We start from the raw sequence: 15,343 nt of genomic DNA, 5'->3' as shown, positions 1-15,343 counted from the left end.
TTCTTACATTATAATATAAGGAACTATTATGTATCATAATATGAAGTATAAACTTTTTTTTTAATTTGATTCAAAATATATTATTTGTGTTCACTTGCAGAACAAATCTTAATTTTTAGGTGCAAACAATTAAGTTAGACTGTTGATTACCTTACAAATCAAAGTTAAAATTCCAGGAAAGTGCAAATAAATGGGCAAAAATGTCACACTCCTGCAACAGGAGTGAGCAATATAATGCATTGCATCTACAATAAAAGATTCAATCCTTAGTAAATCTTAACTAATCATGCAAATTAAGCATAATGATGGAAGTTGACTGAAATCTGCTTTGTGGCACATATATGAAATAAAAAATATATTAATATTTTTTTTTCGATTAAAGCTTGTAATACATTTTGAAGAAGCAACTTAGCAATTTTAGTATTTATCTCAGTAACTTAGCTAGGAACTTAGCATAAATGGAATTTTACATTTTTCAATATGTGTGGGGAAATCAATGTAAACCTGTAAAATGGATTTTTTTTTTGGCTTTTAAAAAACATTTAAAAAAAAAAACCAATTGGTTTAAACCAACGTGGTTTAAACCAAACAACCCTGCCTCACACATGTGTTACCTTTCTAGAAAATGATTATTTATTCCTTACCTTTCTATTTCAGCTCTTGTTGTCAAAAGGCTTTAACAATGGCCTTTTTACAGAGACATTTTGCTTTGTTCAGAAGAGGGTTGCTGATGTCTACTGCTGTTAGAAGGTCTGAAAATGCTTGTAGTAAGTTTAGTACTGGCTCTCCTCGATTAGAAAATTATGAAGGGGATGGAAAGACGACAGTTACAATACTTAACAATGAATATAAGCATGTAATCATGGTTGATACTTTCAGTAACTATGGGTAAGCGTCCTTAAAATATTTGTATCTTTTTTGTGCAGCAATTGATATTGTATTTCAAAAGCATGCTAGTCTTAAGTCCTGAATCTTTTTGTATGATACTGTAACATGTTGATTACGGATTGTAATCATTCATTCAAAAGTTAGTTATGAATGATGTGAAAATGTCATGTTGTATGACTGCTTCCCAAATATTTTGAAATCTCTTGTGCTAGAATTAGATAAATATCAATTATATGTCAAGTCCATGTACTTAGGAGTTTAATATACTGAATTATAAAAATTGTTCTGGCATTGGTTATATTATAGGTCAATTCCATTGTAACTGATGTAACATTTGATGATCAATTATTGGTTTCAAGCTAGTGTAAGAGATTTACTAATGCAGCTTAAACTGTTTTTTAAAATTTAAAATATTTCTTATATGTGAGTATTTAATTCTCACGTACCTTCAGAATTTTTTTAAATTTAATTTAAGGCTGAAAAATTGTATTTCAAAAATCTGTAACTGATATAGGGGCATTCCAAGGTATTTTTGACATTTATGTAGAGTCCGTAACGTGACCTTTTTTGCCATAACTTTTTAATTTACTGTTTGATTAGCATATTATTTATTTTGATCTTTTCCAACCAACACACCAGCTCAAATTAAAATAATTTGCAAATCAAACGGTAAATTAAAAAGTTATGGCAAAAGAAGGTCACGTTACGGACTCTACATAATGTCCAAAATACCGTGGAATGCCCCTATAACACAAAATAGACAAACATACATACTTCCTTTATTAAAGTAAAAATTATCAAAACTATCCAATTAAAAAATGATTTTATGGTTTTAACATCACTAAGCAATAACAGATTATAATAATGACTTTTTAAAATAATATTTTAACTAGAAAAAAGAAAATTGGTATTCATGTACGTAACTGATGTAACTTTAAGTGCGTAACTGACGTAACACTACACTTTACAAAGGTATAAAACATCATTTTCAAACAGTAATTCAATAAATGTTCTCTGAAAACTTGTAAGTACCCCTCGCATTGATAGGCTGTGGCACTGAAGTCTTTTTCTTAATGTCACCAATCCTGTACCATATACAGTCTCGATGAGATGGCCAATGCCAACCACCAAAGCAAAGATGCATTACATTAATTTTAAGTTTCTCTTTTTGTAATTCTTCCACAATCCCTGGAAATTGCTTGTTATCGTAATTCACAAGCAGAAAATCTCTTATTTTGTATTTATTACTTTCAATCTGTAAATAATTTTTTTTTGTTTTCCTTCTGAAAGATTTCCACCCTCTTAAAATTGATGTCGAAACGCTTTGAAAATGGACTTACAACTGATGTTTCCACTTCACATTGACTGACTGGTCTCACATAATGAATTTTATGTGTTTCAAGAATTTTTTTAGGTGGATATTCACCATATTTTTTTTTGTATTTTTCACTTGCTTTTTTAACTTTCTCTTTTGAAATGAAAATGAAGTTTATCTTTGGACAAACTTCTTTGGCCACTTCAAAGAACTCATAAGCAGTGTTTACAATGACACGGTTTTGCAATGTCCGTCTCCAGACAGCTCTCTTGACTGTGCCCCCAATTCCATCAATCGCCTCTTTACCTTATGCTGTACCAAAAAAGCTCCAATCGGCAAATTTAAGGAATGGATGAAGCTTATGTGGTTTTAAATATCAGAAAGTGTAAATCTGTTTTTAAACTGACTTCCAGCCCCATCAGCAAAATAATGCAGGTTTGTGAAAGGTCCATCTGTACTCATATTATGATTCAGGATAGCAGAGTTAAAGCAGAGAACAGATAATTTGTCATGACAACTAAATAGGAAATATTAAGAGATTTGCGATACACTATTGCAGTAAAAAATAGTAACTCCTGCAATCCAATGAGCTGACATGATTTCATTTTGCTAACGAACATTAAAATTTTCAGAAAAATCTTCTTGAAGTATAGCTTCATTCTCTAAAAGATTCTATTTCAAAAATTTTATTTCCTGAAGTTGAGATTTTGAAACAAAACAGTGTCTCCTTAACATCGGCAGTCGATTCAAAACTTCTTGTTTTGCATTTGAAAGCGTGGTTTCTGTTAAAACCTTCTTATTATCAGTATTCCAGTGAAAAAATGATACTGACACTTCATTTGATGTGGGAATGATATTATCAAGAAAATTACTGATATCATCACAGTGTTTCACATTTCCCAAATGAGCATTTCATCTCCCATTCACATACTGATTTGAGAACTAATGCTTTGGTATTAACTGACAGGTTCTGGACAACTTTACTAATCCCAGTTATTAACAAATCTCCATTTTCATGATAACGGCAACAGTATACAGATTGATCTTTTTCAGAAATAGGTGTTGTTGCTGGTGGTCGAAGTGCAGCAAATTTAGATTTACCAATTTTTATAGATGAATTATCTTCCTTAAAGAGCTTGTATGCTTCCATAACTGTCATTAGTAATACTCTCTTTTGCTTTTCAATTCTCTCTTGAAATCTTTTTTCCCAGGTAATTGTCTAGATTTTAAATCACTATTATAGTGGGATGTTACTCCTTCAATAATTTTTTGTGGAGTAGCGTTATATTCTTTAGTAGATTTTGGAGTCGAAGGGATCAAGTCAAACCTTTCTGCAAGTTGAACAACTACTGCTCGCTTTTTTCTAGGACTTGCAGGAAGTGACATATTAACTCTTGACATTGCTCAGCCTAGTGACTGCTTGGTAGAAATAGCCGTAGTAGGTGTACATTGAGAAAGTTCAGCTTGATCTTTTCTTTTTTCTCTCATTTTCCTCATTCTAATCTTGGAGTCAGCAGTTTTTTTCTTACGAGTGCTAAAATCTGTTCTTCTCCTCTTTTGCCGAGCTTCTGTTTTCTTTTGTTCTGTCATCCTTTGCCTATATTCCCTCATTCTTTCAGCTGCAGATTTGGCTGGAACCATCATAAAATTTCTAAGAAGTAAATCAATTTCATATTAATTATTTATCAACATTGTGGGAATATCTATAAACATTGTTTTCACACTTATATAATGCTTTAATATGAGTTATTTCAATTGTTTAATGCTGTTGTTTTTATCTTATACACTTAATTTAATAGTAAATTAAACACATCTATCACAGTTTTAAATTTATCTTATTTAAATTAGCTTTTGCATTCAGAAAAAATGTGTAACTAATGTAACATGTGCTTGGTTACATCAGTTACATTTTTATGGTTACATCAGTTATGCATTTTACATAGTCTTATTTTTAACTTAAATTAATAACTAATATGTCATTTGAAAGGATTTTCAATGCTTTAAAAGTTTTAGGTATTAAAAATGTTCCAAAAATAAAATATTATAATTAGGCTTAACTTTTCACTAAAATATGTAACTGACATAACAATCAATATTCATTTTTAAAAGTTATTTTGTTCTAAGAAATTCTTTAATAAAGTTACAAACTATTTAAAAGAATTTTCTTACCTCTTTATTTTCTTGCCAAAGAAAAAAAAGATAAAATTTTTGTCTTGGAGTTGTTGCATACATCTACAAACATGTACAATTTTTTATTCTTGTGTTGCCAGATGGTTTGATGTAACCTAAACTATACATAGAGGATAGCACGGTTGATATTATGATTTCTTTTTTTGTAGAACATAAAAACAGATATCAAGTCTTCTAATCATACTCGTAGTTTTAATTTATTATCAAACTTATTTTTTTACCAAAAATAGGACTTTTCTGTGGAATTACCCTATAGCCATATTGAAATTTACAAAATCTCTTTATTCAGTTCTTTGTATTACTTGTCTGCTGGAAAGTCATGACCAAAAACCGTTCACTTTTTTCATATCATGACCCTTGTCATAGTCCTGTTTATCACAGAAAAATCTAGTTAACATATTATATTTTAAATCAATGTAAAGAATCTAAATTTTGTGGTTATGTGTATATCATGGTATTGGAGATTTGTCCTGTATTTTTCACTTTGCTTCAGTTATGGTGTCGCAGGTAGATAGTTGGTTAATTATTTATTAAGTTATAGCTAAAATGTAAAGTTCTTCGATAAAAGGTGCTAAAATTTTTTATAAACTATGTTCTTTGCCTAGATGCTCCCCCCCCCCTCCCGGTTGAGGTGGAAAAGTTTCAGGGGAGGCGTGAATATGTAAAAATAAACTAAAACTGTAATTAACTATAAGTAACTCATTTTCTTGATCAAATATAAATAGTTTTGATATTACAGTAGAACCTCGATTATCCAAGCTAATTGGAACCGCTAGAGCCTTGGATGTCAAAATTCTCGGTTGATAGAAACTTTATATAAAAACTTGTCAGGATCATAAATTGTATTAATTAAAAATACGATTAAATATTCATAAAAGATGAACAGATAAAAAGTAATGTTTTACAGTTAATACAAGTGTTTTTCCATTTTAGTTTTTTAAGTTTTAAAAAGCCAATCGAATTTTTTTAGCTATTCCAAGTTAAATATTGAAAAATGCATTAAAAAACACACATATTTCCAGAATTTTTTTTTTTTCAAATTGAAAATTCCTCTTTTCATTAAATGTACATTATTTTTTTTGAAAAATGGCCTTCATCATTGGCTTGGTTAACAGAAACCTCGGTTAATCGAAGCTCGGATAATCGAGGTTCTACTGTATTGCTTTTTTTTTTTTTGAGAATATTTTTGCAGTTTTTATCCATGTATTTATGAATCTAAATTTTCCGCAAAAGCATACATAAAATCAAAATATCCAACATTGAAAGTGACCCCAAGCATTCTTTGTCAGTTACAACTGAATAATCAAATACTTGTCAAAAACAGTGGCAACCCTTCCATTATTAAGGACAGATCTAGAAATTTTTTAAGGAAGGGATGATTTTTTTTTTACCTTGCCTCTCATTACAAATCTGATTTACACTTGCTTGTAGGTTGAGGAGGAAGGGGGAGCTGCCACATAAATTTTATTTAAACCAGCTAAAATGTAGAGATTTCACAAACTATTCTTTTTCTTTTGAAGTGGTTTTCTAAAACTTTTCTTAAAATGTAATTTTGTAATAATTCAGGGGGAAATTTTTGAAACCTACCCCTATCATCATTAAAAGGTGTTTAAAATTGCGCTTTTTCGAATTTAAGTTTCGAAAAATTATCAGAAAAGGTCACTAAACCTTCCCCTAATGCAACCTAAGAAGTCTTCAATCATGGCTTTAAGACTTACATTTTGCAAAATGCCTGGGAAAAGACTCCAAAGTCCTCCTCCTAACATCACCATACATTCTAAAATTGTCTTTTTCAAAGTTCAATTTCAAAAAGTTTTTGAGAGGCAGATTTGAACCCGATTCCTTTCCTTAGCGTTATCAAGGATGAAGAAAAATTAATAGTGCTGGCTGCAGGGTCCCTCAAGGGAAGGGCGATCAGCTTTATCGTCCTGCCCTTGTATTTGTCCTAGCCATTATGTTGTGAAAGTGACTATTACATGCTAACCTCGCCTAGATCCTAGATTACCTCAAAGTAATTTGTATTTAGTGCTTTGATTTCATATCTTGTCTTCAAAATCAAGTTATATGTAGTAACGTATTTTCCTCAGATCATATAAGAGCTGAGTGTTACCCCATAAAAGGGCGCTTCTATTCAAATAAACATAGACTTGCCAGATTTTTGAAAGGTTCAACCGGGACCCCCCCCCCCCACACATATTCAAAAGGTTACACATTCCTGGTTGACCTGGTTGGAAGGTCGAGAACCACTGATGTAAAATATTTATTTTATGTGAAAATAGTATTAGTCCATATGCTAAGCGTTCTTGGTTCTGTTGCAGGTTTCGTCTGAATAATGGCATTTTTGTTATGGGACCTATGGCAGTTTTTCCTCGTACTGTTCTTCAGTGGAATGTAAATACTTGTGAGGATATCACCCCAGAATCCCTATCTCTTTTCTATTTATTAGAACCTCGTTTGGACTTGCTTCTCATTGGAACTGGACAAAATATGATTTTGCCCAAAAGGGAAGTATTGGACTTTATTCGCAAACAAAAAATCTCTGTGGAGATACTGAGTATTGAACAGGCCTGTTCGACATTTAATTTTCTCAATGCTGAAGGAAGGTGTGTGGCTGGAGCTATGATTCCTCCTACAAATGTTAGATACTATCAGGATGATGTTAGATTAATAGACGAATTTAAAGGGATGAATGATTGTAGATAAGGTAGTAATAATTCATGTTTAGAATCTTCACATTTGTGTATAAATGTCCATATAAATGTTGTAAAATTGTTGCTATTAAAGGTTATTTTAATGCTCGTTAATTATTTAATAAATTTTGTTCTGCATTCCAAAATGAAAGTAAAAAAACTGCAGCAGTTTGAGTTGTTGAAGTGATTAAGATATAATAACAGGCCTATCATTTCAAATTTTTCCAAGAAGGGGGGGGGGTAACACTAGAACCGCGACAGTTTCGGTATACCGAAAACCGCGGGCTTGGTCAAATTGACCCCAATCAATGAAAACCCATGTTGTTATGCTAAAAGTAAGCTGTAATTATTTGGCAATGACATTTATTTATTTTAACCATTAAATTGTTATAATAAGTGATAAAAAAATAAGATACTACAATATGGAATATTGTATACAGTTACTGAAAGATACAGACAGTTGAAATAGAAATATTTAGTTTCTTACCAGTCAAGATTTTTACACAGCTCATGCACATTTTGGGCAACTCCTTTTTATATATTTTGTACACTTTCCACATATCGATATTTTACAGTCAGAACAAATACCTACAGTTTTGTTTCTGCACTTGAAAGCTTGACAACGAACCCTTTTTCTCCGCTTCTGTTTGTGAATCTGACTTGTACTTTCTTTTTTGAATATACGCACTACGCAACTCTTCAATGAGTTTTTGAAGATATTCTCTCCTCGTAAGTTTTTCTTCAGTAGCTTCTTTGTGTAAAACCCATGAATTAATCCCTGCAAGATCAAGAATATTGTAGAATACATGAACCGGCCACCTCCTTGATCCTGCCTTCACAGAATATTTACGAGCCATTTGGTCGGCGATTTCGACACCAAATTTTGTTGAATTATAAAATGATATTGTTTGAATTTGACAACTTTTTTGGTTTTTGTACATATTGTCTTTTCCTCCCAGAAATAGTTTTTATGCTAGTACATTATCCAGAAAAATTAGATACGGTATCTTCATCCGAGGAAATATTTTCCTCATCTGGGGGCACATGTTCATCATCTCTGAAAACAATTTTTTCATCATTATCGTTTTCGGATTCATTTTCCAATAATAGTCGCATATATTCGAGCGCCTCGCTAACTGTTAACTTACGCCTATGTCTTCCAGCCATTTTCACATCAGATCAATTTTATCTCTGTGTAAACAAGGCGCCAAAAATTCGAACAGACTGGTACAATCAAACTATCCAAGGCGATGTGAACAACCAGTTGTGAAGTCGTAAAGAACCGGATGTGCTCCAGTTCACCACTTTCCCTTCTAGACCGAAACAAAAAACATCAGAAAGAAAATATTCCTTGAATACACTAACCAGACGCATTTTTCCCACAAGGAAGGATAATGTTAGGGGAGGGAAACGTGATAGAAAACGATGGGCACTTCGTGTAGCTGGCATTCCATTTATTTCATTATTTTCGAAAGTTCATGTTTTGTCCAGATTTTCTTTCATTCCTAATATACTTTGTTCTGAAGTATATAATATGTTAATCCCTGGACAATATGTCTTTGCGTCTTTAGCAAATTCTGCTGAGATTCTAGGATCTACATTTCTCGCTCCGGTAGCATCACATGCTCTGCGTTTGATTGTGCCACCTAATCCATCAATGCATCCTTTCCCATGTGAGGTAGCTGAGAAATGCCAGGCTGTTGGAAGTTTATTTGTAGTCATGAAGTAAATTGTATATTTTTGAAGTGCTGAGCAGTTCCATCAAATTGAAACTCTAATCTCATTATTTTAAACTCTGGGTGGTTTTTCATAATGCTCTCAATGACTACATTATTGAAAACAATAATTGCATACTTATCATGTTGTAAATAATCTGATATGGCTATGTAAGGCTCAGCACTAACTTCTGTAGCATTCTCATTTTGACGGTAATACACTATCGTCGTATATAATGTAGATGAAGTGTTCTGCCAGTGTGCAGACTGAATTTCATCCTGATATGCATGACAAAAGTTTTTGCTAAAATCCACTTGGATTGAAAATGTACCATAAGGTAGATTTTCCTTTAAGTTTGTGAAGACTTTAGCTTGAATATGTTTAACATAAACTTGCCACAAGAAATATCTCAGCTGTTTTTCTAACAGTTTCAAGACATCATATAAAAGATCTGAGTGTTTGCTTCTTACAAGGATTTCAGCATCAGACTTTATCCACTGTTTGTAGGAGACTTCTAATCTAAGTTGATCTCCATCAAAGTTTTCTACAAAACTTTTATATAATTGTAAATCTTTACATTCATTGCATGTTTGAAGCATACATTCTTTTTTCTCATCATTGCAAATTATAAGTTTAACTAATTCTGTTGATGCATTTGGTAGCAATATTGATGAAGCTAAGAGTAACTGAATATTTTTGTGGTAGATACATTAACACATATTATTAGGTGTATCTGATCTAAAGTAAACATGTTTTGGTCTTAAACTTGCTAACTTGGAAAATCCAATTTTAAGTAAAGCATATTCTTTAAAAAGCTGATATGCTTCACTGATCGTTAGTTGTAAGTAGGTACCTTTCTGCATCTTCATTTTTCCAGTTTTATTCCTTATAATGCAGAACTCTTTAAGACCTGGAGCTTGACTAGATATACCATCACTAGTATAGAAACTTTCAACTGTTTCTTTTGTCGTTTCATCTATTGCATGACGTGTGACAAACATGACTTGTGTGACAGACATGACTAGTGTGACAGACATGACAAAATTTAAATTCTTTTCTTCTTGCTTAAATATCTAAATTTTTCTCCAATTTTTCTGTTAAGTCTTCATTTTAGCGTAAATAAAGAGAAATAAGAACCTTGTGTGCATACATCCAATACATTTTGTAAAAAACTAAAAAAATCATGTTTTTTGTGACAGACATGACATGCATTCTATGATTACATTTAGGGGCTATAGGAAATATAATAACTTTTTTTTTCAATAAATTTTCTTATCAAAATTAAAGATGAAGAGTTACTCTACAACATATAAATCAAAGAAGGAAAAACTGTTGGAATTTCATTGCTTAAGAGAGCAGTAAAATTAGTTTCAAAATTACTTAACTACACTTTTCCTTTCTTACTGGATAAAAGGGGGGTATAAAAATGTTAAAAAAAAACGTATAACAAACTATTGTCATGCCATTTCAACCTTTTTGTTTGAAATGGTAACAATAAAAATTATTTAAATAAAAATTTTAAAATTGGGCCTTAGGTTGACCTTTGCATGGAATTACCCTAAACATATTTTTGTGTGCAGTTTTAAATCCCTTGCAGAGCACTTTGGCCCCTTGCAAATGTAACAGGTAAATCTGCTGCTGTACCTGATTGCATTGTAATGTTGTGATGTGGATCTGCATAGCTGTTACAATGCTGCTAGGTTAGGTTTGCCCAAAAATAGAGAATGCTGTTTTTTTTTTTTGGTATGTTAAAATGTTTTATTTTTACATAGCACAAATTTACTTTTAGGGAGTTTTTTTGAGGGTAACATCACTCTTGAGAAAGAGAGTAAGGCTCACCCTTGCTTTTATTGCACTGCAATGTTCAATGTTTTTCTTGCTTTCATATTTTTTCTGAAATGTTTGTTATATCTGGTCGTCATCAGTCTTGCAGAATATAGATAAACAGCGTTTGCAGAAAATTTTTAAGTATGCAGAATTTTTTAAAAACTACTAAGGTTAATTTTAAAAAAAGGTGGGGGGGGGGGGGGGGAGGGGGGGAGTTGGAAATTAAAAAAAAAAATCCCACAGTTTATATTTCTGTTTCTTCCAAGTATTTTTTGTCTGCCATTCTTGCCCTGTCTTTTTTGTCAAAACAATTGTTAATATGTATTTATTTTTGCAGAAATACTTAATTTTAAATGAGTAGTTTTTGTTGATTTCTGTACTAAATCAAGTATCTTCATAAAATTTTCAAGTGAAAAGTAGGTAGCCCATGTTTTATCTTAGTTAACAACTGGAGAGTCGTTTCAGATCTACATGAACTTTTTCACTACAAAATGAAAACAAAAATAATGATTATGAGATTGATATTAGGCAAAAAATGATGGTTGAGGCAGTTTTAATCAGTTGGTGAAAATTGAGCCTAAATTATATGTTATTGCAAAACATTTTCTAAATTTTTCTAAATGATTTTAAGGCCCTTTTTTTTTCCGTCTCTTTCATATTTGAATATAAACTTAATTCTTTATTCAACGGTGAATTGGAAAAATAATTATTTGCAGAAAATTTTCCAGTTAGGATTTGTGTTTGCAAAAAGCTTGTCATTTTATCCAAGTGTGGTTGTCATAAGCTCTTTGGAAAAGTATTTGACAGTTTTTCCTTTCTTTTGAAATTTGAAAATACTGTTATCATCGGTAAAAACATACTACAAACCTTCATCCAAAACTATGAAAGATGCACTAAATCCTTTTCCTTCAAAACAGCAGTCAGTACGAAACATTAACAACAAATTATTCCCAGTGGAGTATACAGATACTGGTCTTTTCCCATGACAGTACCTAGTGAGAAGCAAAGGAATCCAATTGTGAAAATGAAACGCAAAACTAAGTGAGGCCAGTTAAAGTAACATAATTATTAAAAAAGTATCTCAAGTTTAGCTTTTTTAGCTGCATGTTTTCTATAAACATCTAAATCTAGAAAAATGTACCTTTTTATATGTGTATTGAAATCACCAGTTAGACTAATAGCAAGGTAATCCTGCACACAGAGTGGCTCATATGCCCGGATGTCAAAGGTTTCGCCAAACTTAACTTCGATTCTTTTCCCCTCTGGAGCCTAAATGATACATAATTACAATAGTATTACTCAAAAATTTATGGTGTCAATGTGTCTTGATTTAAATATTTAATATTCATGAATTGTAAAACTATCAATAACAACTCTTAATTAACCAACTCAAATGGGACCATGTACTAGTATTGGATTTTGTGTACGAACTCATTTGGGCAATTCCGATTCCGGGGGTAACTGATATTTTTAAAAGAAAACAGCAAGTATTTTGTAATATTCAACGCACACTTTAAGTTGGGCAAATGGTCTTTTCCCCTGAATGTTTGTGAAGCGAATGAAGTGGTTTTTTAAAGCTGAACCACTAGTAGTATAATTAAATAGTTGTTAATTAAATTTACTAGGTAATTAAATTTATCAGTAGTATAATTAAATTCAGCAAAATACAGTAATCCAAGGGAAAAGATCTTGTTTTCAATGCAAGACCGTAGCCAGAGGGGAGGGATCAGGGGATCAGCCCCCCTCCCAAGATTTTCAAAGTCTTTCATGCAATTAAAAAGCTGTCAAAATTTTCGTTTTTCGTACTTTAACTCGGAGGAAAAACTAGGGATGCCCCCCCCCCCACCAATATTGCCAAAGATCATCTAAATTTTAGTCTTTGGGACTTTATTTCAAAAAAAGTTGAAGCGCGCTTGAAAATTACCGAAGAATTCAAAATTTTTTGAGGAATATCTCTGCTCCCCTCCCCTGTCTTTAAATGAGATTTTATTTTAAAACAACATAAGGTTTCATCTTCATAGCCATTCACTAAATTGATGTTTTTAAATAATCTGTCTTGCAGCTGCTGCTTTTGCATAAGCAAATTTTAAAGGCAGCACTCCCAAGAGCTTTGAGCTAGGTGGCCTTTTTTTTTTGTTGCTTTTACGACATTTGATGCATGTTCTTTTCCTTCTTTCAATTTTTGTTCTTTTGTGCTCAGGTTCATAAAAGCCTTTGGTCACTGTTGCAGCTTGTTTTCAAAAGGAAAAATCTTTCACAAGTTGTTTAATCAACTTCATCTCATTGTGTTTGTGGATGTTGTGAAGGAGGGAAATTTGTCAAAGACATGATAATGAATGCATTGGCAATAGTTGTGGCCAGCAAAAACTAGAAGAGATAGTTCCAGATTTGATGGATTTAATAGCAATTGTGTAGTATTTCCTTTTCTGATCTGCAACATCCACTCCCCCCCATAAAACAGTTATACAGCTTGAATGGCTCAGGACATGAAACTTCATTTATCTCACTGCCTTTACAGGGGTCTGGCCAGGGGAAATTTAGGTCCGTTAACGGACCCTTCACAAAAATACGATCACTCAAAACGGACCCTTCACAAAAATACGATTACTCAAAACGGACCCTTCACAAAATTCCGATCAACCAAAACGGACCCTTCACAAAATTCCGATCAACCAAAACGGACCCTTCACAAAATTCCGATCAACCAAAACGGACCCTTCACAAAATTCTAATCAACAAAAAAGGATCTTTCACAAATCATTTACTGTAAAAGCAAATTTAAAATCAAAATAACGGCTAATTTTTCAAAAGAAATGTCTGCATATTTCTGTGATGCTTACTGTTTCTTTTAGCACAGCAGAATAAAAATAGCCTGCAACGATGTTGTTGTTATAGATTTTTCTGAAAATGTTATGGCCTCTGCATATTGATATTGCTGCCTCAGCATCTTTCTCCCTCTGCTCTCAATCTAAACAATAATAACACATATCAGCGAATTGAACTTGGTACTGCTAACAAATAGAATAGCTATAGGTTGGGGAAGAAATGTGATCGCTTCAGATATGGTTATCAACTATAAAATTAACATTAACGCTAAATAAATAAATGTCTAGTAAACCTTTCACTGGGACTTGGAAAATATTCCTAACATTTTCCAGTTTGGCAATTTTTGTGCCTTTATGGTGTGATGTTTTAACGTTATCTTAAGAAGAAATTATATTAGTTTTGAATTTTTTATGCTAACAGGGGTGCTCGTGTATCGGTTATAAACCGGAATTCCTGTATTTTTTTCCTATGTCCATATCGGGAATCTGGTATTGTCCATTGTTTAACATTACCCCACCTCCTTTTTTTTTTTCTTTTCTAACTACGAATTTTCGGCGAAAATGTCGGTGGTTATCAATAATATTCATCATGTAAACCTTTTAAAATGCAATTCTAAAATTGTTTTACTTAAATAAACTCTTTTATATGCTGTTTTTCACTCTTGATGCCTTAATTTTGAAAAACGCGATCTCTTTGCATCCGGTATGACAATCAAATCTTACTCATTTTTCATGCTAACTAAGCTTTGTTACAAGGCAAATAAATAAAAATTCTCATTATTTTTAGTGAAATCATTAGTTTAAGCAGAATTTCGTGTTCTTTTAAAAGTGTCAAGACGGTTCGATGGTTTAATTTTATTTTTGCTTCAACTATGTCGATAGACATTATCAATATGTTTATCATTAACCTTTAATATGCAATTTGAAAAGATTTTACTAATATGAATTCTTTTATATTCCGTTCTTATACTTTTGATGCCTTCACTTCAAAAATTTCAATCTTTTTGCATCCGCTATAGGAATGGAATTTTTTGCATTTTTTTAAATGCTTACTACGCTTTATTCAGAGGTAAACAAATAAAATTTGTACTTATTTTTGTTAAAATTACAAATTTAAAACGAAATTTCGTGCTCTGTAAAAATTTCATGCGCCAAAAAGCTAAATACTGAACAACTGCCTGATTTTTTTTTTTTTCAATTATTTTATGATTTTACTCTTTATACAAAATCTTCAGAAAAAATTTCTAGTACAATTTAACAAGATGTGGAACGGTATATAGATACTGATACATCTATGATAACCTTAGAAAAGAAAAAAAATACTGTAAAACTTCCAACAAATTATTTCAATGCCGTAGTTTGCTCCATGAGCCTCCCCTTCCCCCAAACGCATTTATTAATGTTTATAAATTTAAATTTTTCGTTTTTACAAAATAATTTTATTTTACAAAAAAAAAAAAAACGATCTTTCATAAATTTTTTTTGATTTTTCACAAAAAAATTTCGTTTTTCACAAAAATATTTGATTTTTCACAAAAAACAGACCCTGTGAAAAACCCTGGACAGACCCCTGCTTTACGTCTCTTTACTTTGTTAAGGTTATAATCGACATTAGTAGAGAGCAACCTTATTTGTTTTTTGTTCATCCAGACCGTGCAGAACATTTTAGTTTCTTCATCACACCGGAATACTTTCCCTTGTTCTTCCTGTCGATTTTTTTTTTGCTTCGACCAGCATTTTTTAAAACAATTTTTGAGTATTGTTCCACAAGCATTTAATCCCTTTTTTAATAAATCCTGAAGCAAATCAACACGGGTGAAGAAACGATCAAAATAGATGGTGTGGTACTTCTGTTTCAGTGTACTAATTAAATTGACCACTACATCGCATCC

At 31.9% G+C, this 15,343-nt stretch overlaps 1 protein-coding gene across 1 annotated transcript in view; it reads right to left on the bottom strand.

The window, feature by feature from the left end:
• LOC129230073 (transmembrane protease serine 9-like) overlaps window positions 1-15,343 on the bottom strand; it is a gene marked incomplete in the record, with an annotated part of 109,558 nt that overhangs the window by 52,560 nt on the left and 41,655 nt on the right. Inside the window, 2 exon segments of the mRNA XM_054864461.1 lie at window positions 11,494-11,618; window positions 11,768-11,895. Coding sequence (XP_054720436.1) covers window positions 11,494-11,618; window positions 11,768-11,895 — 253 coding nt within the window.

The sequence above is a fragment of the Uloborus diversus genome, chromosome 9, assembly GCF_026930045.1.
Source record: "Uloborus diversus isolate 005 chromosome 9, Udiv.v.3.1, whole genome shotgun sequence".
Taxonomy (NCBI): domain Eukaryota; kingdom Metazoa; phylum Arthropoda; class Arachnida; order Araneae; family Uloboridae; genus Uloborus; species Uloborus diversus.
The sequence above is the reverse complement of the archived record's forward strand: the minus strand, read 5'-3'. Positions and strand labels throughout refer to the sequence as shown.